The sequence below is a fragment of the Schistocerca serialis genome, chromosome 1 (assembly GCF_023864345.2).
Source record: "Schistocerca serialis cubense isolate TAMUIC-IGC-003099 chromosome 1, iqSchSeri2.2, whole genome shotgun sequence".
In the NCBI taxonomy this organism is placed as follows: domain Eukaryota; kingdom Metazoa; phylum Arthropoda; class Insecta; order Orthoptera; family Acrididae; genus Schistocerca; species Schistocerca serialis.
Window position 1 is genome coordinate 1,027,481,344 of NC_064638.1, and position 25,049 is coordinate 1,027,506,392.

The window sequence follows — 25,049 nt, forward strand, 5'->3', positions numbered from 1 at the left end:
ATCTCGAACAGCTTGCACCATTTTATATTGTCGAATGCTTTTTCCAGGTCGACAAATCCTATGAAAGTGTCTTGATTTTTCTTTAGCCTTGCTTCCATTACTAGCCGTAACGTCAGAATTGCCTCTCTCGTCCTTTTACTTTTCGTAAAGCCAAACTGATCGTCACCTAGCGCATTCTCAATTTTCTTTTCCATTCTTCTGTATATTATTCTTGTAAGTAGCTTCGATGCATGAGCTGTTAAGCTGATTGTGCGATAATTCTCGCACTTGTCAGCTCTTGCCGTCTTCGGAATTGTGTGGATGATGCTTTTCCGAAAGTCAGATGATATGTCGCCAGACTCATATATTCTACACACCAACGTGAATAGTCGTTTTGTTGCCACTTCCCCCAATGATTTTAGAAATTCTGATGGAATGTTATCTATCCCTTCTGCCTTATTTGACCGTAAGTCCTCCAAAGCTCTTTTAAATTCCGATTCTAATACTGGATCCCCTATCTCTTCTAAATCGACTCTTGTTTCTTCTTCTATCGCATCAGACAAATCGTCACCCTCATAGAGGCTTTCAATTTACTCTTTCCACCTATCTGCTCTCTCCTCTGCATTTAACAGTAGAAATCCCGTTGCACTCTTAATGTTACCACCGTTGCTTTTAATGTCACCAAAGGTTGTTTTGACTTTCCTGTATGCTGAGTCTGTCCTTCCGACAATCAAAATGTCTTCACATTTTTCCTGCAGCCATTTCGTCTTAGCTTCCCTGTACTTCCTATTTATTTCATTCCTCAGCGACTTGTATTTCTGTATTCCTGATTTTCCGGAACATGTTTGTACTTCCTCCTTTCATCAATCAACTGTAGTATTTCTTCTGTTACCCATGGTTTCTTCGCAGCTACCTTCTTTGTACCTATGTTTTCCTTCCCAACTTCTGTGATGGCCCTTTTTAGAGATGTCCATTCCTCTTCAACTGTACTGCCTACTGCGCTATTCATTATTGCTGTATCTATAGCGTTAGAGAACTTCAAACGTATCTCGTCATTCCTTAGTACTTCCTTATCCCACTTCTTTGCGTATTGATTCTTCCTGACTAATGTCTTGAACTTCAGCCTACTCTTCATCACTACTATATTGTGATCTGAGTCTATATCTGCTCCTGAGTACGCCTTACAATCCAGTATCTGATTTCGGAATCTCTGTCTGACCATGATGTAATCTAATTGAAATCTTCTCGTATCTCCCGGCCTTTTCCAAGTATATCTCCTCCTCTTGTGATTCTTGAACAGGGTATTCGCTATTACTAGATGAAACTTGTTACAGAACTCAATTAGTCTTTCTCCTCTTTCATTTCTTGTCCCAAGCCCATATTCTCCTGTAACCTTTTCTTCTACTCCTTCCCCTACAACTGCATTCCAGCCGCCCATGACTATTAGATTTTCGTCCCCCTTTACATACTGCATTACCCTTTCAATATCCTCATACACTTTCTTTACCTGTTCATCTTCAGCTTGCGACGTCGGCATGTATACCTGAACTATCGTTGTCGGTGTTGGTCTGCTGTCGATTCTGATTAGAACAACCCAGTCACTGAACTGTTCACAGTAACACACCCTCTGCCCTACCTTCCTATTCATAACGAATCCTACACCTGTTATACCATTTTTTGCTGCTGTTGATATTACCCGATACTCATCTGACCAGAAATCCTTGTCTTCCTTCCACTTCACTTCACTGACCCCTACTATATCTAGATTGAGCCATTGCATTTCCCTTTTCAGATTTTCTGGTTTCCCTACCACGTTCAAGCTTCTGACATTCCACGCCCCGACTCGTTGAACCTTATCCTTTCGTTGATTATTCAATCTTTTTCTCATGGTAACCTCCCCCTTGGCAGTCCCCTCCCGGAGATCCGAATGGGGGACTATTCCGGAATCTTTTGCCAATGGAGAGATCGTCATGACACTTCTTCAATTACAGGCCACATGTCCTGTGGATACACGTTACGTGTCTTTAATGCAGTGGTTTCCATTGCCTTCTGCATCCTCATGTCGTTGATCGTTGCTGATTCTTCCGCCTTTAGGGGCAATTTCCCACCCCTAGGACAAGAGAGTGCCCTGAACCTCTATCCGCTCCTCCGCCCTCTTTGACAAGGCCATTGGCAGAATGAGGCTAACTTCTTATGCCGGAAGTCTTCGTCCGCCAATGCTGATTATTTATCAAAAATTACGCAGTGGCGGGGATCGAACCCGGGACCGAAGACATTTTGATTATGAATCAAAGACGCTACCCCCAGACCATAACATAACATAAAGGATAACGTAAGCGATAGATACTGTTATTCTGAAGAAGGTAAATTCTAGGTATTAAAACTAAAACTAAAATTTAAATTAGTACAGAAAAATCAAAACGATAGTAGTTCTGGTGCACATTTGATATATTAATTACGCAAATTAACTAATTGATCAATTAATTACCCCCACCCCCTGATCACATCATAGGTTTTCCCCATCTGACATGTGGGTCCCTTCCCCCATCTGTTCCCCCTCCCTCCTTCCCCCTGGCAATTGCAGCAAACTAAAATTTTTGCCAGAAATTCAAAAAAATTGAGGAATATTCAAATTTATTGAAGCGAATATCAAAGTCTATGTGTTTACCTTGAGATTCTGAGACCAAACGACCTAGTTCACCACACCACCACCAGAGGGCGCTATTCGCCCTCCCCACTCTCCTCCCCCCACGAGCCCTCCACTTGTGACAGAGCTTCAATCTGTGCCGAGTCGCTGGACAGTATGGACGTAAGTCTTTATTTTTTGTGCAGTGGTGAGTACTGATTATTTAAACAATTTGAGTTGGGCAGGGGTAGTTGCTATTGACTGAGCACTAGACAGTAGCTCTCTCCACTTTCGTCAAAAACTCTTGGATGTGGAGAGGATATTTTCGCTATTAGTCTAGCTCTGGAAAGTTGCTCCTCCCAGTCTATCCAATAGCTCTATATGGAAAGGATGGATAATATTAACAACACAGAAAACTATCACTGAAGTAAAGGCGAGTAGCCACCTGCCAATCTACAAGTAAATAGCTGCTGGGAGAAGCATAAGGACGGGTAGTTCCAGTACACCTCGGACACCCTGCTCCCACATACAGGACTCATGTCGCAACATCATTTGGGAATGAAACACACTTATACCTATTTGCAAGTCGCACCATAACCACCAGAAACTTGGGAAATACATCATGTGATATTTTTTATGAACGTAGCGCTCATTATCTTACTTAAACATGGCATCCCGAAAAAGAAAACTGACCAGTAACCTCGAGTCTAGTCCAGCGCCATCTACCGAGTGTATTGTGTACCTGAGGAGCCGGCCACACAGGCCGCCCCATATCCTCGTGACCATTCTTGTCGCTGGTCGTGACAAAATGCGGCACGATTTGGACTAACTGCAGCTTCACCCCTGATACAGACTCCTCAGCTTAAAAAATCAGAAAAGGTGCATTTGTTTTGGCCATACAACTCGAATTTCTCTTGCGAAATGTAGATTCCTCCCATTTATACGAGTTATTTTCGAAGACAGAAGGAATCGGACCATACACGCATTTTCACATCGCTAAAGTAACATTACATGTTGTGAAAATACTGTACAACACGATGGTATAAGTTATTTTCCTCTGAGTACTTCCTCATCAGGTAAAAAAAATCTTTTCTTATCTGCCACGTCCTCCATCAAAGGACCAGAATATTAATCTCATTTTTGGCTCATGGCGGAGGGCTAAGACCCTGCTGTACGTCTGTCACAGGATGGCTCCTCACTTTTGAACCCCGTTAAAGTAAACAAATGCCTCGTCACATATCAAGTCTCTCAAGGTAAAAGCACAGAGCAGCTCTAAATATCAGAGCTATACTACTTATCACTTTATAAATCCACTAATATAGCTGATTTTATTACGATGGTCATCACTTCCTTTCTAGGTGGGAGGCTGAAATTCCGTTAAAATATCTCGCTGCAACGAAAAAGCGCCTGGTTACCTCTCCAATTCTGGAACTATAAACGAGGTACTATCTTCCTCGCTTCCACCCACCTGGCGGCACATCACTGATATGAAATTGATAAGCTAGTTAATCATGAAAGTCATTTGGCATAGTGAGTGTTTTTTCCCGGCAGTCTGATTACACTCGCCATGTAACCGTTACAGATGCTTCTCTGACGCCTCTGGAGACTTCCACTTATGTCAAAATGGATGTCAACCGTCGTCAAATAGCTTAAGACATCCAACGCTAACTGTATTCTGTCTCTCGGTTGCCTTGTCGTGGTGGTTGAAGAAAGTCACTTAGAATTGTAGTATACCGCTTCCAAACCAGTCCTGCTGAGGCCTGTTGCTCTATGGAGCCAGTAGGAAGTTCATCTTCGACACTGTGAAACAAATCTCTTCTACTGCAAGCTCTTTGCTTTCCATATTTTTGGAAGTGGCTGTATGGACCAAAATAAGAAAAAAATGTCCAATAGGCATGTGCTCTAAATGCATACCTTAAAAGTTATCAGCATTTGTTCATTAGAAGAGTTATGTTTCAATGTAGCGAAGATGAAATAGTGCTCATAGCTCTTAACGTATACATTTTATAGCACAGGTTTACTGGACATTTTTTATTGTTTTGGTCCATACTGCCACTTCCCAAAATATGGAAAGCAAAGAGCTTGCAGTAGAATAGATTTGTTTCACAGTATCGAAGATGAAAAACTGCTCGTAGCTGTTAAAGTATGCATTTTCAACCCTATGTTTACTGAGACTTTTTTGCTTCTAGTATCGTGTACTTTCGACTGTATGCGTTTACGCCATCAATTATGATTACCCTGTAAATGCGAGTGGAACAGGAAAGGAAATGACTAGTAGTGGGACAGGGCACCATCCGCCACACATCATGTGATGGCTTGCGAAGGACGCTTATAGATGTAAATATAAATTTAGTCTGCCTATTAAGATGTCAGTCCATCCATTTTTGACACACAAAACTCAAGGAAGAAAACAAAAGATGGAACTCTGGTGCTGATTGACTCTGTGTAGAAAACCTTCGTATTATCCCATAATTTGCTCATTGCAATCACCTCGCGAGAAGTGTGTGAAAGACTGTAATATGTTTGATCACAATACTAACAAGAAACGATATAGAGCTCACCTTTCCTCGTCGTCAGAGTTATCACTTAACTACCGCATTCTCATGAATCTTCCAGTCTTCTGTATATAGAATTTGAATCCGCCTGATTGCGAGTAGTAAGAGATGTCCCCCGCCAAGTTGCAGACCCCTGTTAATTCCCTCCAAATCTCAATACGTTCCGACAGCACTGTTCCGTTAGTTCGAAGGCTGGTATGTGGAGAGCTATCATAACGAGAAAAACAGCACACTAACGTGCAGGAGGAAAGTCACAACTCTTCAGGCTACACGCGGAGTGCATGGTTGTGAATTTCCTCCTATAAGTTAGTGTACTGTTTTTCTCGTAGTAATAGCTCTCAACGTGTCAGCCTTCTAACTAATAGAGCAATGCTAACGGAACGCGATGGGATTTAGAGAGAATTAGCAGGGGTCTGTATCTTGGTGAGGGATATCTACTCGTTGAAATCAGGTGGATTCAGACGTTATACAGGTAAACGGCATGTAAGCGATGCTCTGACGAAAGTGGAGTTGAGAGGTGAGCTCTATACCGTTTCTTCTAAGTGATGTGGGCAAACATATTAGAACCTCTCAAATTCTTCACGCGAAGTGATTGCAATAAGAAAATTAGGGACAAATACGAAGATTTTTAGTGAGAGACAGTCAGCAGTAGAAGTTCCGTCTTTTGTTTTCCCGATAAATAAGAGGCAATATTCTTCCGTGATTTTTGTGTGCCTATAAATGGCTGGACTGACATCTTAATAGGCAGACTAAATCTACATTTACATCTATATGCGTATATCGCAAGCTGACATATGATGTGTACCGGATGGTACCCTGTACCAATATTAGTCATTCCCTTTCCCATTCCACTCGCAAATAGACCGATGGAAAAAGACTAACTACATGTCTCCCTACGAGCGCTAATTTCTCGTATCGTATATTCATGGGCCCTATGCGAAATGTACGTTGGCAGCAGTACAATCCTTCTGCGGTCAGCTTAAAACATCGGTTCTCAATAGTGTTCCTCGAAAAGAGCAACCTCTTCGCTCCAGCGATTCACATTTGAGTTCTCGAAGCATCCACCCATTAATTTGGCGGAAACCAATAGAAACGCTCCTATAGGGCTGTATTCTGAGGGAAACCTAGGTCTGCAAATTCGTACATGTTTGGGATGTGGTGATCAGTAGACAGGTAATTTGCTATCGAAACTTCCTGCAGATTAATACTGTGTGCCAGACCGAGACTCGAACCCTTCGCGGGCACGTGCTCTACCAGCTGAGCTACCCAGGCACGCCTCGCTACCCGTCCTCACAGCTTCAATTCTGCCAGTATCTCGTCTCCTACCTTCCCAAACTTGAAGCCGTGAGACGGGTAGTGAGGCGTGCCTGGGTAGCTCACGCGGTAGAGCACGTGCCCGCTAAAGGCAAAGGTCCCGAGTTCTAGTCTCGGTCCGGTACACAGTTGTAATCTGCCAGGGAGTTCCAGATCATCGCACACTCCGCTGCAGAGTGACAATCTCATTCTGGAAATATTTTGTTATTGCTCATTGTGTCAGCCTTTCCTTGATATTTCGAAAACACATCTCAGAACGTTTTGGTTTGCAGGAGGGAATAGGGGAAGCATATTGTTCAACAGCCTGGGGGAGGGGGATGAGGAGGAGGAGGGGGAGGGACCCACGTGCCTGCTGGTGATATCCCAAGACATCATGAGGGGTTGGGCGTAATTAGTTAATTAATTAATTTGATATCGGTTTGAGTTCAACACAGCGTTAGAACACTTGCGATCAAACAGATAGAATGGCTAGATAACAAGCATTCCGAATTTCTAACATCACTGGTGGAAGTGGTAACCAACCGATTATTCAAGTGGATGTGTAGATTTTCGAGAATGGAGACATACCGGTACCATCAGAATTCCGGAAAATATCTTCCACTTATTGGTGAAGATTGCAGGAGCAGGTAGTGCGAGAACAATCGGACAATCAGCTTAACTTCTCCAAGTAGCTAACAGGACTAAAATACCGAAGCATGGAACAGAAAACTGAGGGCCTTTTAAATGAAGATCAGTTTGGCTTTAGGAAACGTAAAAGTATCAGAGAGACAGTTCTCACAATGTACCTGTTAACGGAAACAAGGAAAGAAAACTCAAGATAATTTAATATGATTTGTCGACCTAGAAAATGCGTTCGATAATGTAAGATATGCAAGATGTTTCAACTTCTGAGAAGACTAGGAGTATACTATAGGGGAAGATGTTTAACAAACAGTATGTACAAGAACCAAGAGGGAAAAATAGCAGTCGAAGACCAAACACGAAGTGAAAAAGGTGTAAGACAGGGCTGCAGTCGTTTACCTTTACTGTCCGATCTGTAAATCGAAGGAGCAATGTTGGGAATAAAAGAAAGATTCAACTGTGGAATTAAACTATAGGATGAAAGGATATGAAAGATAAGATTCTCCGTTGACGTAGCTATCCCCATTGAAAGTGAATAAGAATTACAGAATTTGTCGAATGGAATAGACAGCCTAAAGAGAACAAACACAATATGGACTGTGAATTGACAGAGGAGGGATAAAAATGATGAAGAGTAGCAGAAAAGACATTAGCCACAACCTTAACATCGAAAATGGTGGCCACGTAGTAGACGAAATTAACGAGCAGGAGGAGATTAGTGTTTAACGTCCCGTCGACAACGAGGTCATTAGAGACGGAGCACAAGCTCGGATTAGGGAAGGATTGGGAAGGAAATCGGTCGTGCCCGTTCAAAGGATCCATCCCGGCATTTGCCTGAAAAGATTTAGGGAAATCACGGAAGACCTAAATCAGAATGGCCGGAGACAGGTTTGAACCATCGTCCTCCCGAATGCTAGTCCAGTGTGCTAAACACTGCGCCACCCCACTCGGTTCGAAATTAAGGGCTCCAACTACTTTGGAAGCAAAACGATGAACAAAGCAAAGAGGATATAAAAAATAGACTAGCACAATCAAATGGGGAATTTCTGCCCAAAAGAAGACTGTTAATATCAAACATAGGCCTTAACATGAGGGAGAATTTTCTGAGAATGGACGTTTAAAGCACACCATTGCATGATAGTTAATCGTGGACTACGCGAAAACTAAAAATTTTCGGACATAGCGCTATAGATGGATGTTGAAACTTAGAAATTAGGAATGAAGCAGTTCTCCATGGAATCTGCGAAGAAAAGAACATATTGAAAATAAGTAAAGTAAGTAAACACCACTGACAGACTAGGCCTCGGATCTGTCGACTGCCTGACAGCAAGCTACAGGGCAGTAAGAGGAGAGATCTACGATTGTGGGACATCTGATAAGTAGGTCGTCGATCACTTCACCCGTTACTGCCAGCAGATGAATCCTGATGTCACCATCCCTTTCTTACTCAAGCTGCTCCTCATCTGGCTTCGCAAGGACTGAGTGGACTCGGTACTACATCTCCCTACCTCAGAAAAAATCTGGAGAGGTACCGGGAATCTAACCACGGTCCTTTTCGACCGACGCCAGAGACGCTACCATGCGGCTACGAAGGCGGTCCAGATGAAAAACACTGACAATAATAATGGACAGAGTGATAAAACATGTGTCAAGACACCAGGGAACAAATTTCATAGTACGTTGAGGGACCCGTTGTGGCCGGCCGGGGTGGCCGAGCGGTGCTATGCGCTTTAGTATGGAACTGCGCGACCGCTACGGTCGCAGGTTCGAATCCTGCCTCGGGCATGGATGTATGTGATGTCCTTAGGTTAGTTAGGTTTTTAGTAGTTCTAAGTTCTAGGGTACTGATGACCTTAGAAGTTAAGTCCCATAGTGCTCAGAGCCATTTGAACCATTTTTGAGCCGTAGTGAGTAAAATTGCCGGGGAAAACAGAGACTGGAATACACTCAACAAATAACTGAGAACACAGGGTGCAAGTGCTACTCTAAATGAAGCGATTGAAACAACAGAGTAATTCGTGGTGGACTGCATCAAACCAATCTAAAGACTGATAAACCAAAAATAATCCATGTCTTCAAGTAGATCAGCACTATATCATGCTGCACTTTATGTAAAAACTGGGAGTGTGTTATTAAATTATAGTATGCGTGTATTTGTTCTGTTGTATATAGCATATTTGGTCGTAGCCATTATAGGAAAAACTTTAAATGTGATGACAAGTAACTAAATAAATAAATATTAGTGTTGCAAACGACAGTAGCTCTGGTCCGTTCCACACATATAAGCGAATGGCCTCATGATCGCATGAAAAATTGGGCGTTCTCGTGATTTTTTTAAGTAAAATAAAAATTAATACTTAATCTGGTGATACAGTTTTATTCCTTGCACATTTGTCTTTAAGATTCATTTATATGTTTACATCGGACACTCGCTATAATCTCTGCACCGAAAGGAATGACCCCTTGCACCCGAAACATTGGTCATTGGGGAGAATTCCCGAAGCCCTCCAATTGATGTTGTATAATTCATTTTCAACGTATTTTCTTTCAGCATCCATAGGATAATTGAAAAACATCAAGTCCTCAGAAAATGGTGGCGTTATGAAACGAATGTCATTTTCTTCCTCCACAAAATCGGGACAAATGCGTGCAGCGAAAATAAATTTTTCAAGGTACAGTAGAACGGCTATTACAGTGCAAGAGACGTCTGCCGCCATGAAATTGCGATCAAAATCTTATGTAACGCTCTCAAGTAAAGTTTACTGCTGATTTGAAAAATATGGTTTCCAGGAAAATGCGTTTAAATATTTGGGTTCAATTTCGTGGAGTTAAATTAAACATACTTCTAGTCAACGCTTCCTGGACCATACAGCAATCATTCCAGATCCAAAGGAAGTCCTCCTCCATCTTCTACGTGGCCGTCGTGGTCCTGAGGGCCTCTATGGCAGCTCCTTTCATCAGCTGCTCCATTCTTTCGATAGCCTTTTTTGTAGAATTTTTAACAGGCTGGTCCGATCTCAAGTTCCATCACGTTCGTAATTTTCATAATAATTCTTAAGTCGTCGTTGAAATTACGTGTCGACTACTTTCTTCCTGCTGTGAATGGTTTTCGGAGACACTTTTCCACAAATCGACTTGTAACTCAATAACCGACTTTCTGGCGAACCCGGCATGAATGCTACAATACAGTAGACATCGCAGACAATATTTTAATTAAAAAAATCGATTTCTTGAAACTGTCAAAGAGGACTACACACTTAGCCGAACAGATAGAGAATATTGTTGACAATGAAGTAGTTCATTTCCAAAACATTACTGTGCTATATCATTTATTTCATATACTCGGAAATTATATTCTCTGAGTACACTCAGCTATGATCTCGAAGGGGTATATTCTACGCACCTTTAGTATTTATACATTTAAAACGTTGTGGGAAGATTTCTACTTAATGTTAAAATGAAAACGTTTTTGGCTTTGTCCACATGCTTGAACACCATCTCACTTAGGATTAGGAGAAGAATATATCTTTGTGCATAGGTATTGTGTATTTTTAGTCGTCTGGAATGTTTTACACTCTCGAGGGTTGCGGACTTCTTGTGTGTCTACTCATCAAACACTTTTTTTATTGTCTTTCAGTTGTCTCTGCTTTAAAATTTTGCATCGGATAAATCTGTGTGCAGTGAAAAACTGAAATAAATAATCTATTTGGTATGAATGTTCGTCAACAGTTGTGCCATTTATAAGACTTACCATCAGACGTAATTATATGCTGCTTACAGTTGGGCCGGCCGTTGTGGTCGAGAGGTTCTAGGCGCTTCACTCCGGAACCGCGCTGCTGCTCCGGCCGCAGGTTCGAATACTGCCTCGGGCATGGATGTGTGTAATGTCCTTACGTTAGTTAGGTTTAAGTAGTTCTATGTCTAGGGGACTGATGACCTCAGATAGTGCTTAGAGCCATTTGAACCATTTTATACAGTTGGAATGTGGGGTCAATACAAAAATTTGTACTACATAAAAAATCTTTGAACTACCCAATCCTTGGTTCGTAACATGACTGTTGTTTACTAAGGTACCAACTACAAATCCGTATGCAGGGTATCCGAGTAGGAACGTTCAATATTCAGGGATATGACAGGAACGATCATTCGAAGCAATACAGCCTAGTAAACATAGGCGCTAAACTGTATACCTTAAGAGCTATGAAGACTTGTTCATTTTCGATGCTTTGCAACAAATCTATTCTGATGCAAGCTTTTTGCCTTCCTTAGTTTGGGAGGAAGTATTAAGGACAAAAACAAGAAAAAATCGTCTAGTAAAGATGGGCTCCAAAACGCATACCTTCAGTGCTATGAGCACTTGTTCAGTAGAAGAGCTGTAGCAAAGATGAACAAATACTCACAGCTCTTAAGGTATGCAGTTTATAGCGTATGTTTACTGAATCTTTTTTCTTTGCTTTCGTCCATACTACCTCCTCCAAAAAATAAAGAAAGTAAAAAGACAGCGGGAGGAGAGATTTGTTGCGAAGCATCGAAGATAAAAAAAGTTCTCCCAGCTCTTTATGTACGCATTTTAGAGCCCATGTTTACTAGACTTCTTTGATCGTTCCTATCACATCCTGAATATTGACCATTGCTCCTGGGATATTCTATATGCACCAACATTGCTCGTAAATAAAAAAGCGCTTATTAAAACCTATAGAATCCCGCTTTCTTTCTTGGGTCATCCATCGTCTAATTGGTTTAATGAGGCCCGCCACGATTTCCTATCCCATTCCAAACTGCTCCTCTCAGAACCATTTAAATCCAACTTCCTCAGTTCAGAAATGGTTCAAATGGCTCTAAGCACTATGGGACTTAACATGTGAGGTCATCAGTCCCGTAGACTTAGAACTACTTAAACCTAACTAACCTAAGGACATCACACACATCCATGCCCGAGACAGGATTCGAACCTGCGACCGTAGCAGCAGCGGGGTTCCGGACTGAAGCGCCTAGAACCGCTCGGCCACAGCGGCTGTCAATCCTCAGTTATTTGATGGATGTATTCCAATCTCTCTTTCCCGTACAGTTTTCACACTCCATCTCCTTCTAGTGCGAAAGGCGTTATTCCCTGGTGTCTTAACTCACGTCCTATTATTTTGTTCCTTCTTGTCAGTGTTTCGCACATATCTCTTTCCGCTCTGCTCTAGTTTTGACAACACGTGACGTCAAGCCCCAGCGCAGGAGCACAGGGAAATGAAATTTTGCTGCAGTCAGAAGAGAACCAGAACGTGTTTAGAATCTTCACAGACGCTACAACCCTACTGGAAGACCACCTCCTCATACGGTAAAAATAAAATGGGTTTCTTTAAGAAATACATTCGGCGACGGCATACCAGACGGAATATTTTAAAAATATAATACTCACAATGTAATTACCAATAATCAAACAGAATCAAAGTAGACGCCTTGGGGAACTAATTTCGAAAGTAATAGACTTTCTCAGCATAACAGCGTTATAACGCTGTCAAACGAAATCTCGTTTCAACAAATTTTTAGGCTAATTAATACAATCTAAACTGGGAACTATATTCGTATGTAACAGTACAGCTGCCACTGTATGGCAAGTAAACAGTCAGCAAGTGAATGAGAGTGTACATACGGTGCTATGTAAAATGGTCATGTGGCATTGTTGACCGGAAGTTGCTATCCGGGGAAGTTCGGCCCCAGGTTGCAAGTCTTACTTCGGGTGACAGCACATTGGGCGACTTCCGTGTCGGTGATGCTGCAATGATGACGAGGGCAACACAACACCTAGTTCACGAGCGGAGATAATCTCCAACCCGGCCGAGAATCGAACTTGGGCCCGCAGCATGGTAGGCAAACGTGTTACCACTCAGCTAAACAGGCGGACGGTGCTATGTGATAACTTACAAATGAGCCCACAACTGGTTATTTGTGTTGTAGTTACCCAGAGCTACTGCTTTGGTAGCGCATGATTATTCATGTATTGTGTACAAACTCGTCTTACTTTCTAAAAGGTTGCAGTGTTTATTTTTCGTCCATTTCCACATTTGCATATATAGTGCGTTCGATGCGTTTCCCGGGACATAATTTGAGAATGTTGGAATAATATTTCTAGCAGTAATATCTCCTCGACTATAGTACACCTATACTTTGTCTTCTCACGTTTTTTAACGGTTATTTGTTTGTATTAACATACTATTTTTGCAAGTATTGGTTAAGAGGGAAGATTAAGTAGTGGTCAGTAACATGCACCGTTAAGTTTTCAGAATCCAAGTACCTTCAGTTCTTACATTTAGTCATTATTTTCAGTCTTTACGTAAGTCATTTTTTTCTACATATTCAATCTTATTTTTCATAAGCTAGTTTCCACAGTTAAAGACTGTGGTTCAAATTACCTTACGGCTATTTAGGTTTCCTGCGGTTCCCTAAATAACTTAAGATCAATGTTGGGATGTTCCTCTTCAAAGTATACTGAGGTTTTCCTTCCCCAACCTTGTAGCTCTCGAGTTCGAACGCCAACGGCATCGCGATGGCGGACGTTAACCATAGCTTGATTCTTTCTTTATCTGTTAGCAACTGATACAAACAACAAACTCAATACTGGATGTACTAGGTTCTTCACAGAGAAAGTGACTCTGATTGTGCTAGTGAAATTAAAAGATAATCAGGTTGAATCGTAATTAAGACGAGAGCATTGTTAGCGGTCTCAGACTTAGACGTTGCATTTGCGTACAGTGCCTCTGCGTTGCTCAGTATTATTGGGTAGAGACTAATTGGAATATATAGACTGAACAGCATATAACTATTTCAACACAAACTTGTTAAAGCTTTCACAGCCACATGTCGACAAATTCCCTATTGGCTTCTTCCTGGGATTGTTCAGCCGACTTTTGTTTGATGATTTTTCTGACGTTTCGCCAGCACGAGTGGCTGGCATTGTCAGAGCTCTACCTTACGTTTCAGTCCACTGCCACAATATTACAGCAGGGTTAAGAAAGAAACGGAATATAGCTGAGAGAAGGGTAATTTACGGGAGGATTTCTGGGTCACTAAGTACAAATCAGTTAAATTTGCCAACGGACAGGATATGGAGCTTTTGGAGATGAGAAAGAGATGGTTTATGTTGGTGGAGACTCGCCACAGTCTAATGCTCTTTTTCATGGGATACACGATTACTTGAAAAATCTGAGAATAGGAGCTTAATCAGCTGGTAAAATGTATGTGTGGAACAGAGTAAGTCGATGCAGCTGAGGCAGGGAACGTGATGTCAAAGAACAATTCTCAGACAGTGAATGGATTTGAAAGGAGCGAAGGTGCTATCAAGCTGAAAAACTAAACGTAAGATCTTTTGCATGTGAATGTTGGCAGAAGAACATAATCCTCGTGTTTGGCCTGTTAGTGGTTTTGTTCCATTGTGTGATTTCCGTTGGACAGTTACTAACTAGGGCTTTCAGGTTAATTTTTTCCGACCAGTAGTCCCAGATATTTTGAAGTAATAAAAAGCTGTATCGGCGGCTTGGGTGCAGAGAGAATTCAAGAAGACGTACCCGGCGATTGACTGAAGTGGATGATTCAGTGACATACTTTGCACCCATACAAAGAATCTTAGAACATATTCTCAGCTCAACTGACATGCCTCGAACACAACGACCTTATACATACCAACCAGTGCGGATTTCAAAAACACAGATAATGTGAAGCGCAACTCGCACTTTTCTCACATGACATACTGAAATCCATGCATCAAGGCAGTCAGGTAGGTACAGTCTTTCTCGATTGTGGAAAAGTATTTGACTCAGTACCACACCAAGGCTTAATGTCGAAAGTACGATCGTATGGATATCAAGCTAAATTTGTGACTGCATTGAGGACGTCTTGGTAGGAATGAAGGAGACTCAAAGACAGATATAGAAATAGCTTCAGATGTGTCCCAGAGAAGTGCTGATTGGTTGATTTGGAGAAGGAGACCAAACAGCGAGGTCATCGGTCCCATCGGGTTAGGGTAGGATTGGGACGTTAATCGGCCGTGCCCTTTCAGAGGAACCATCCCGGCATTTGCCTGAAGCGATTTAGGGAAATCATGGAAAACCTAAATCAGGATGGCTTGAACCGTCATCATCCCGAATGCAACTGCAGAGTGCTAACCACTGCGCCTTCTCGCTCGGTCAGAGAAGTTTGTTGAGTCCCTTGCTGTTCCTGTTGTGTAGTAATGACCTTGCGGAGAATATTAATAGTAACCTCAGACTTTTCACGGAATATGCAGTTATCTATAATGATATACGGTCTGAACGAAGCCGTGCAAGTATTCGATCATACCTTTTTAAGTGGTGCAAAGATTGATAACTTGCTTCAAATGTTCGGAAATGTAAAATTGTATGCTTCAAAAAACGAAACAACGTAGTGTCTTATGAATATAATATCAATCAGTCACAGTTGGAATCGATAAACCGACACAACTACCTGGATGTAACACTTCGTAGGGACATGAAGTCGAACGATCACATAGGCCCAGTCGTGCGCAAAATAGGTAGCAGATTACTATTTATTGGTAGATCACTAGGAGAATGCAATTAGTCTTCATAGGAGACTGCTTACAAATCACTCGTCATAAATTGTCGAAGTAAGTAGCTGTTCTACATTATGTTCTACATGGTTGCAGATGACAAACTGTGAAACAAAGCATTAAATAACTTAAATTATATATATATATAAGACACTATTTATAGATTTCAAACAATATATATATTTTGTTTGAAATCTATAAATAGTGTCTTAAAAACCCAAATTTATATGTATACAAGTAGCAAAAAGCACTTTTCCTTTTTATAGAACATAAAAAAACACTGCTGATGACGCTGAAACTTCAGCGAAACATGTCTGGGGAATAAAAATAAAAATTGTGTTTTGCTCGAGGCGGACACTTTGCAGAAACAAATCTACTGACAAAGCTACAAGAACAGACTTTAAATCATGAATCTAGGAAGATACTATAATATCACTTCCATAGGAATCGAGAAGACAAGATTAGATTCCTTATGGCATACACAGAGGCATTCAAACAAATATTATTCCTGCACTCCTTACGGAATGGAGAGAGGAAAAGCTCTGCCACGCACTTCATAGTGGTTTGCAGAGTATGGATGTAGATGTAAATGTGGGAAGTACGTAAGTGATGGACAGTAGTGGAACTGGGTATAGTGTAAGAATAGTAGTAAATATAGCTCATTGTGGTAGTGGTTGTATTCTTAGTAGCAGAAATCACTGTGGTGATGGCAAGTAGTATTGCGTTAGCTGTAGTAGTAATTGTATTTTTATTACACGCCGATGTAAGAAAAAATTATTAAATGCTGATATGAATAATCTAAGTAAGGATAAATAAAGTCTGTATTTAAAGTTCAGGTAATATGCTAAAATGTAGACAATATGTAAGTGGTGCCATGGTGGTTGTTGCAGGCGCGTGGTGCGGACGGGTTTGGAGTCGGTGCCCGACCTCACGGGGCTGAGCCGCGCCGCCGTCGTACACATGGTGTAAGTACCACAGCACGCCAGTCTCCTGCTTCTCAGCTGGCAGTACAGTGAAACACGCTTTAGCTTCTTCTATGGAGGCCTTCCTTTATAGCCACGTTTTTTTTTTCCTTTCTTTTCTTATTCTTTCTGTAGTTCCAGTTCCATACATTATGTTTGTTCTCGTTCTCAAACTTGATGGCAAAGGCCATAAGATGTGTTTAGCACAACGAAACGATTTCATGGTGTAGTCAGTGGTGCCATGCAATCATGTAAAACCCTCGGCAGTAATTACAGGAGAAACCACCAAAGTATTTCGTCCCAGAGACATTTACGTGGCAATCGGTAACTGTACATGCCATCAACACTGAACGACCTTGTACTGACACACGATCTAAAAATTAACGCGAAACCTTCATCTACTAAACAAAGGAAGACCCCAGTAGACTACAGCCACTAAATGACTGAACATGGGTATTAAATCCCACAACCATAATACACACATATAAAATCTCCTTTCCTTACCATTATTGCCTACTCGAATACTGTATGAACTTTGGCTCCTCCAAAGTTTTACCACTCTCCCTGCGAATGACATGCACGTCACTTTGTTTTAAACACCTTCCTCCACTCGTAACACTGGAGCAGCTCATTAAAAGCGTACACTTAGTACACCTTCGCCTCCCCTGCACCTCTCATAAGCTTGAGCCTCAGCAAGCTAATCTCCCTCGTACTTGAGAACTCTGGCCTGCTACCGCACCTCTGTCAATACATCCCACCTTCCCTTCATCTCCAAACTCTCCAGATCTTCTTACAGTGTTTCATTTGAGCGTATAGGTGATTTAGAAAATAAATTACGAGTGCACATTTGTCACGGCAGTTATTCCCCTACTTAAATAGTCAGCCATTCACAGAAGCTATATTATTTTCTACTGTAGGGTTACTTGCTGTTTATTATCTCCACCTTCCAGAGTAGTATGTATTAATTAATCCGTTTCTGTCGATGACCTTGTACTGAAGTAGATGGAATCGCAGGTACGCTGTGTATTAACTAAAATGTAATAAAAGCAAATCATTTAATGCAGTTATCGTCTTTAAATATTTTACAGTATATCCTTGACTTATACCATTATGAAAACCATAGCACATCAAGCAATGCGCAAAGTTACTTAAAGTGTTCTCAGTCCTATAGAGAAAGTGAATTTGCAGTGTGTCATGAATTTTAATCATTTCTGATGTGTTTTTAAATAATGACATTTAATCTCCGTTTCTTTAGCGATGCTAGTTAAAACCTGCACTTGTCTGTTGGTGGTAATTTCCTATGGGACCAAACTGCTGGGATCATCAATCCCTAGGCTTACACACTATTTCATCTAATTTAAACTAACTTATGGTAAGGACAACACACACACCCATGCCCGAGGGAGGTCTCGAACCTCCGACGGGCACCTTGTATACGTGTCCAATAGCCAAGATTAATTTTATTGTTATAGAAATTCAGATTTTATATAAACCATTAATAGCAGATAGGACTGACGCTGTACAACTACGTGTATTCCGTTCACATGATGTATATAGCGGGTATTTTATGGTCTCAAGACGTCATTTCAATCACCTACGCTTCCCAGAGCATATACTCACGAAACCTACCAATCTTGCAAACATAACTTAAGTTTCCCAACCCATCGCATTATAACTAAAGGCTCCAACTCACAACTCTTCCTGTTTTCCTCAGCTGGCGTCGCACTCACCTCCTCGTACCCACATCCGACCGATCACTTCCTTCCCACACAGACGTCCCACTTCGGGTTCCATACAACTTCCTGTGCATCTCCAAGATCGCGCCATAACTATCAGCATCTATTTTACGTCCTTAAACTTTGTATATTAAAATAGTAAATTTTATAATTCAGTGGCAAAAGAGCAGCAGTTTGGTAACTGCCAGCCCCTGCCCCCTCCAGTAGGAGGAATGTAGATAACTGTTGACCAAAAAACAAAGGTAGGTACATTTTTTTCAAATGAAAAACCATTTTTGTTTCTCTGCTGATAGTTAGTGTCTTCATTTCTGTAGTTTTGCTACAGCTTAGTTGGAAAATCAGCTCATTCTAAACTGAAACTGTTGAATTTTTCAGTGAAATTGAAGAGAGAAAATTCGAAAGTAGCAAGGAGTAAGGTAACTAAAAACTACGCACGCTCCATTACAGGGTTAAAAGTCACGAAATAAGGTCACTCTGATAGTACCAAAAAAGGGAAAAAGGAGTATTGTACACAATAACTATTAAATATAACTTCCATCCTACTTCCCAGAAGCGTACTTTCAAAGAGTAATCTACAAACACACTTCGAAGTCCTAATACCTAATACATTGAAGCTATACAAAATAGACATATATCATCTTGAGTATTAAAGCCACATCACCGTGTATGTAGCAGCGTCCTGGTCCGCACGAATGCCGACACAATGCCGCAGCACTGCTCAGTCGCTTCTGAAGTTCTTGTTTTTCTTTGTGTTTTACTACCCCGGTTAATTCACATCGATAAAATTAAAATCGCAAGTGACTAATTTGAGACAGCTCCATCGAAAGGGCAAGGAAAATTATTCACTAAAAATATTTTGTAAGTAAGAGGAAACAAACCGATGATTTCTGTTGGCAATCAACGTAGCTTGAAAGACATAATGAGCATTATTTTTTTGGCTGACTCCACATATACATTACAAAAGCTAAATTACGTATATCTTCCGAAACATCAGAGAAAATGTGCCATACAGCTGCTGGTCGGACAACTAAGTATATAATGCTCTAAGACATAAAAGGACACACCACGAAGGAATCATCCAAATGGAAATTGATAGAAGTACATGAACAGACACCCAAATGATTAAAATTTCAGAAAAATTGGATGATTTATTCAAAAGAAAGAGCTTCACAAACTGAGCAAGTCAGTAACGTGTTGGTCCACATTGGCCTTCATGCAAGCACCTATTCAGCTTGGCACTGAGTGATAGAATTATTGGACGTCCCTCTGAGAGATACCGTGGCAGATTCTCTTAAACTGGCGCGTTAGATGGTCAAAATTCCAAGCTGGTTGGAGGGCCCTGAAAAAATACTCTAAACGTTCTCTAGTGGGAATAGATCCGGAGGCCTTGCAGGCCAATTTAGGGTTGGACAAGCACGAAGACAAGAAGTAGAATTATCTTGCTGAAATGTAAGGCCAAAATGGCTTACCATGAAGTGGGAAGAAACAGGGCGTAGAATATCGTCGACTTTCCGCTATGCTGTAAGGCTGCCGCGGGTGACAACCAAAGGGGTTCTGCTGTAAAATGGAGTGTCACTCCAGACCATCGAACTTGGATGTCTGGACGTATGGCCGATGATGGGTTGATTGGTAGCCCGCTACTGTCCGGGGCGTCTCCAGACACTTATTCGGCCTGGAATCTCATTGACTGGAGTAATCTTCAGTAATGATTCCCACTTCGAACTGAGCCCCGATGACCAGGGAAGACTTGTCTGGAGACGCCCTGCACAGTGGTGGGACACCATCCTTGACGATCACCCACCACACGGCCAGACACCCAACAGTGATGGTCTGGGTTGTCATTTCATAGCTGGACCCCTTTGGTTGTCATCCGCAGCATCCTTACAGCTCAGCGGTGCGATGGTATTCTACAGCCCGATTTGTTGCCCTTCATGGCTAGCCATACTGCGCTTACATCTGTGCAAGATAATGCCCGGCCTCTCTCGTCGATAGTTTCTACTGATTGTCTTCGTACTTGTCAGACCCTACGTTGGACAGGAAGGCCGCCTAATCTCTCCTCAATTGAGGTCATTTGGGGCGTTATGGGCAGGATCCTCCAACCAGCAGGGAATTTTGACGATCCAACGTGCCAGTTGAACAGAATCTGGAACGATATCCCTCAGAAAGACATCCGACAACTCTATCAATCAAAGCGAAGACGAATAACTACTCGCATAAGGGCCAGAGGTGGCCCGACGCTTTATTGACTGGCTCAGTTTGTGAAGCTCACTCTGTTGAATAAATCGTCCAGTTTTTCTGAAATTTTAATCATTTGTTTATCTGTACATGGTTCAAATGGCTCTGAGCACTATGGGACTTAACTTCTGAGGTCATCAGTCCCCTATAACTTAGAGCTACTTAAACCTAACTAACCTAATGACATCACACACATCCATGCCTGAGGCAGGATTCGATCCTGCGACCGTAGTGGTTGCTCGGTTCCAGACTGTAGCGCCTAGAACCGCTCGGCCACTCCGGCCGGCTATCTGTACATGTACAAAACGTCTATAGATTTCCGCCTTATTCGGATAGTTCCTTCGTTGTGGGTGTTTTCTACTTTTTATTTATTTATTTTTCTCTTAGAGACCACACAAGTTCAGCTTACAACATAACATTGCAATAAAAAGGCAGTAAGTATCGTGTACTATGGTGGGATAGTGAAGAAGTTCAAGAGAATCAGCTGAACTGAATATAACAAGTCAGCATTATGACATGATATTTACAGTAATTGGAAGTATTCGGTAACTGTACTAGTGTTCACACAGTAAAGCAATATACTTTGTTTGTTACATGAACTCACGTATACTTTTACTCCTTTTAACTGACGACATTATTGATCGGGTGTCTCTTATTTTTCTTTCCATCATATCGCTGTTCGCAAAGAGTAGTCCGAGGTACTGGCTGAGAATTTTTCACGGCTGTTGTGATGGGTCAAAGAAATGCACAATAGCAACAGGGATGTACATGGTGACATTTTGGAATATCCATTCAGCATTTGGCGTTGATTTTTATTTAGTACATGTTCGGCGGTGACATTTATGATGTCACTACAGTGAATGTGAAAAAGCAGAGGAAGCAAATGTTATCGACAGCGAAAGTGAACTCAGCAAATGTTTTCGAGAGGGTGTCCCAAACAGTGACTGTGTCCCCATGTGGAACATCCCCAGTGTTACGAGACACAGAGTGAAAAGTCATGCGACTGAAAATTCCCGTTTAGAAAATGGGTTAAATAACAGATACACATAATAACTGTGTACTATTCCTAATGTCTGACTGTTTCAGAATCTCAGAAAACATTACAGACCAGCACATTATGTCATTCGTGACGGACAATAACCTTCTCCCGTTCGTTTGCAACGCGGCTAGGTTTCAATCATACGTAGAAGCTTGCAAACAGTAGATGCAGAAAACAAGTATATTCCGTCTGCCTAAATTTTAAACATGTGTTCCACACTGCAACACACTGTACACTAACAACCCAGATTTTACAGAGTAGCTTCCCAAACATTTTTTCAACAAGAAGAATTCTCGATGTGGGTATAGAATCAATTACATAATACTGCATGGTGAATGTTCAACAGAAAAGAAAGTAGCATTGGGTGTGTCCCATGGAAGCGTAAGTGGACGTTAGTTTTCTCAAAATAAATAAACTATTAAATTTAATGGCATCCCTCACTGAATGAAGAAAACAGTAAGCTAATATACAACAACCAGAGAAACGACCCGATAGTGTCCAGTCGCCAGAGCAGTTAAAAACCTCTGGTGAGTCTCACATCATTTGAATATCTGTTATGTGAAATACGGCTTTTAAAACCGTGCGGCCTTACATATTTTTCAACCTTTTGCTAATCTTATAATGCCTATTCAACTACCATGACCAACACCCTCTACACTGCAAGAAAGAGTATCAGTTTTTCGAAACCCATTACCGACGCAGAAATTTGAAATTCGGCTCAAAGGTGCCTATAGCCATTTGTTGTAATGGTGCAAAAGTGTGGCACCCTGCGACGTCACCCCTGAGAAAAAAGGCAACAGCTCAGAATGTCATGTCTACATCTACAACTACATCTATATGATTACTCTGCAGTTTGCAATTAAGTGTTTGGAGGAGGTTTCGTCGAACCACCTTTAAGCTACTCTACCGTTCCACTCTCTGACAGTGCGGGAGGGAAACGAACACTTACATCTTTTGTGCGGACTCTTATTTATCTTATTGTATTATTATCATCATTTCTGTCTATGTAGGTGGACGTCAACAAAATACACTCCTGGAAATGGAAAAAAGAACACATTGACACCGGTGTGTCAGACCCACCATACTTGCTCCGGACACTGCGAGAGGGCTGTACAAGCAATGATCACACGCACGGCACAGCGGACACACCAGGAACCGCGGTGTTGGCCGTCGAATGGCGCTAGCTGCGCAGCATTTGTGCACCGCCGCCGTCAGTGTCAGCCAATTTGCCGTGGCATACGGAGCTCCATCGCAGTCTTTAACACTGGTAGCATGCCGCGACAGCGTGGACGTGAACCGTATGTGCAGTTGACGGACTTTGAGCGAGGGCGTATAGTGGGCATGCGGGAGGGCGGGTGGACGTACCGCCGAATTGCTCAACATGTGTGGCGTGAGGTCTCCACAGTACATCGATGTAGTCGCCAGTGGTCAGCGGAAGGTGCACGTGCCCGTCGACCTGGGACCGGACCGCAGCGACGCACGGATGCACGCCAAGACCGTAGGATCCTACGCAGTGCCGTAGGGGACCGCACCGCCACTTCCCAGCAAATTAGGGACACTGTTGCTCCTGGGGTATCGGCGAGGACCATTCGCAACCGTCTCCATGAAGCTGGGCTACGGTCCCGCACACCGTTAGGCCGTCTTCCGCTCACGCCCCAACATCGTACAGCCCGCCTCCAGTGGTGTCGCGACAGGCGTGAATGGAGGGACGAATGGAGACGTGTCGTCTTCAGCGATGAGAGTCGCTTCTGCCTTGGTGCCAATGATGGTCGTATGCGTGTTTGGCGCCGTGCGGGTGAGCGCCACAATCAGGACTGTATACGACCGAGGCACACAGGGCCAACACCCGGCATCATGGTGTGGGGAGCGATCTCCTACACTGGCCGTACACCAATGGTGATCGTCGAGGGGACACTGAATAGTGCACGGTACATCCAAACCGTCATCGAACCCATCGTTCTACCATTCCTAGACCGGCAAGGGAACTTGCTGTTCCAACAGGACAATGCACGTCCGCATGTATCCCGTGCCACCCAACGTGCTCTAGAAGGTGTAAGTCAACTACCCTGGCCAGCACGATCTCCGGATCTGTCCCCCATTGAGCATGTTTGGGACTGGATGAAGCGTCGTCTCACGCGGTCTGCACGTCCAGCACGAACGCTGGTCCAACTGAGGCGCCAGGTGGAAATGGCATGGCAAGCCGTTCCACAGGACTACATCCAGAATCTCTACGATCGTCTCCATGGGAGAATAGCAGCCTGCATTGCTGCGAAAGGTGGATATACACTGTACTAGTGCCGACATTTTGCATGCTCTGTTGCCTGTGTCTATGTGCCTGTGGTTCTGTCAGTGTGATCATGTGATGTATCTGACCCCAGGAATGTGTCAGTAAAGTTTCCCCTTCCTGGGACAATGAATTCACGGTGTTCTTATTTCAATTTCCAGGAGTGTATCTTCACCCTCTGAGGAGAAAGTTGCCGATTGAAATTCCATGAGAATGTCCAGGTGCAACGAAAAACGCCTTTGTTTTAATAAGTGCCACCCAAATTCGTGTCTCGTATCATCTACATCTACATCCATACTCCACAAGCCACCTGACAGTGTGTGGCAGAGGGTACCTTCAGTACCTCTATCGGTTCTCCCTTCTATTCCAGTCTCGTACTGTTCGTGGAAAGAAGTATTGTCGGTACGCCTCTGCGTGCGCTCCAATCTCTCTGATTTTATCCTCATGGTCTCTTCGCGAGATATACGTATGAGGGAGCAATATACTGCTTGACTCCTCGGTGAAGGTATGTTCTGGAAACTTCAACAAAAGCCCGTACCGAGCTATTGAGCGTCTCTCCTACAGAGTCTTCCACTAGAGTTTATCTATCATCTCCGTAACGCTTTCGCGATTACTAAATGATCCTGTAACGAAGCGTGCTGCTCTCCATTGGATCTTCTCTATCTCTTCTATCAATCCTATCTGGTACGGATCCCACACTGGTGAACAGTATTCAAGCAGTGGGCTAACAAGTGTACTGTAACCTACTTCCTTTGTTTTCGGATTGCATTTCCTTAGGATTCTTCCAATGAATCTCAGTCTGACATCAGCTTTACCGACTATCAACTTTATATGATCATTCCATTTTAAATCACTCCTAATGCGTACTCCCAGATAATTTATGGAATTAACTGCTTCCAGTTGCGTGACCTGCTATATTGTAGCTAAATGATAAGTAATCTTTATTTCTATGTATTCGCAGCACATTACACTTGTCTACATTGAGATTCAATTGCCATTCCCTGCATCATGCGTCAATTCGCTCCAGATCCTCCTGCATTTCAGTACAATTTTCCATTGTTACAGCCTCTCGATATACCACAGCATCAACCGCAAAAAGTCTCAGTGAACTTCCGATGTTATCCACAAG

At 42.4% G+C, this 25,049-nt stretch overlaps 1 protein-coding gene across 1 annotated transcript in view; it reads left to right on the forward strand.

Annotated features, from left to right (window-relative positions):
• Positions 1-25,049, forward strand: part of LOC126455064 (lutropin-choriogonadotropic hormone receptor-like) — an 805,745-nt gene that overhangs the window by 410,022 nt on the left and 370,674 nt on the right. The window contains exon 5 of the mRNA XM_050091146.1: positions 16,555-16,629. Coding sequence (XP_049947103.1) covers positions 16,555-16,629 — 75 coding nt within the window. The remainder of the gene's footprint in view (positions 1-16,554; positions 16,630-25,049) is intronic.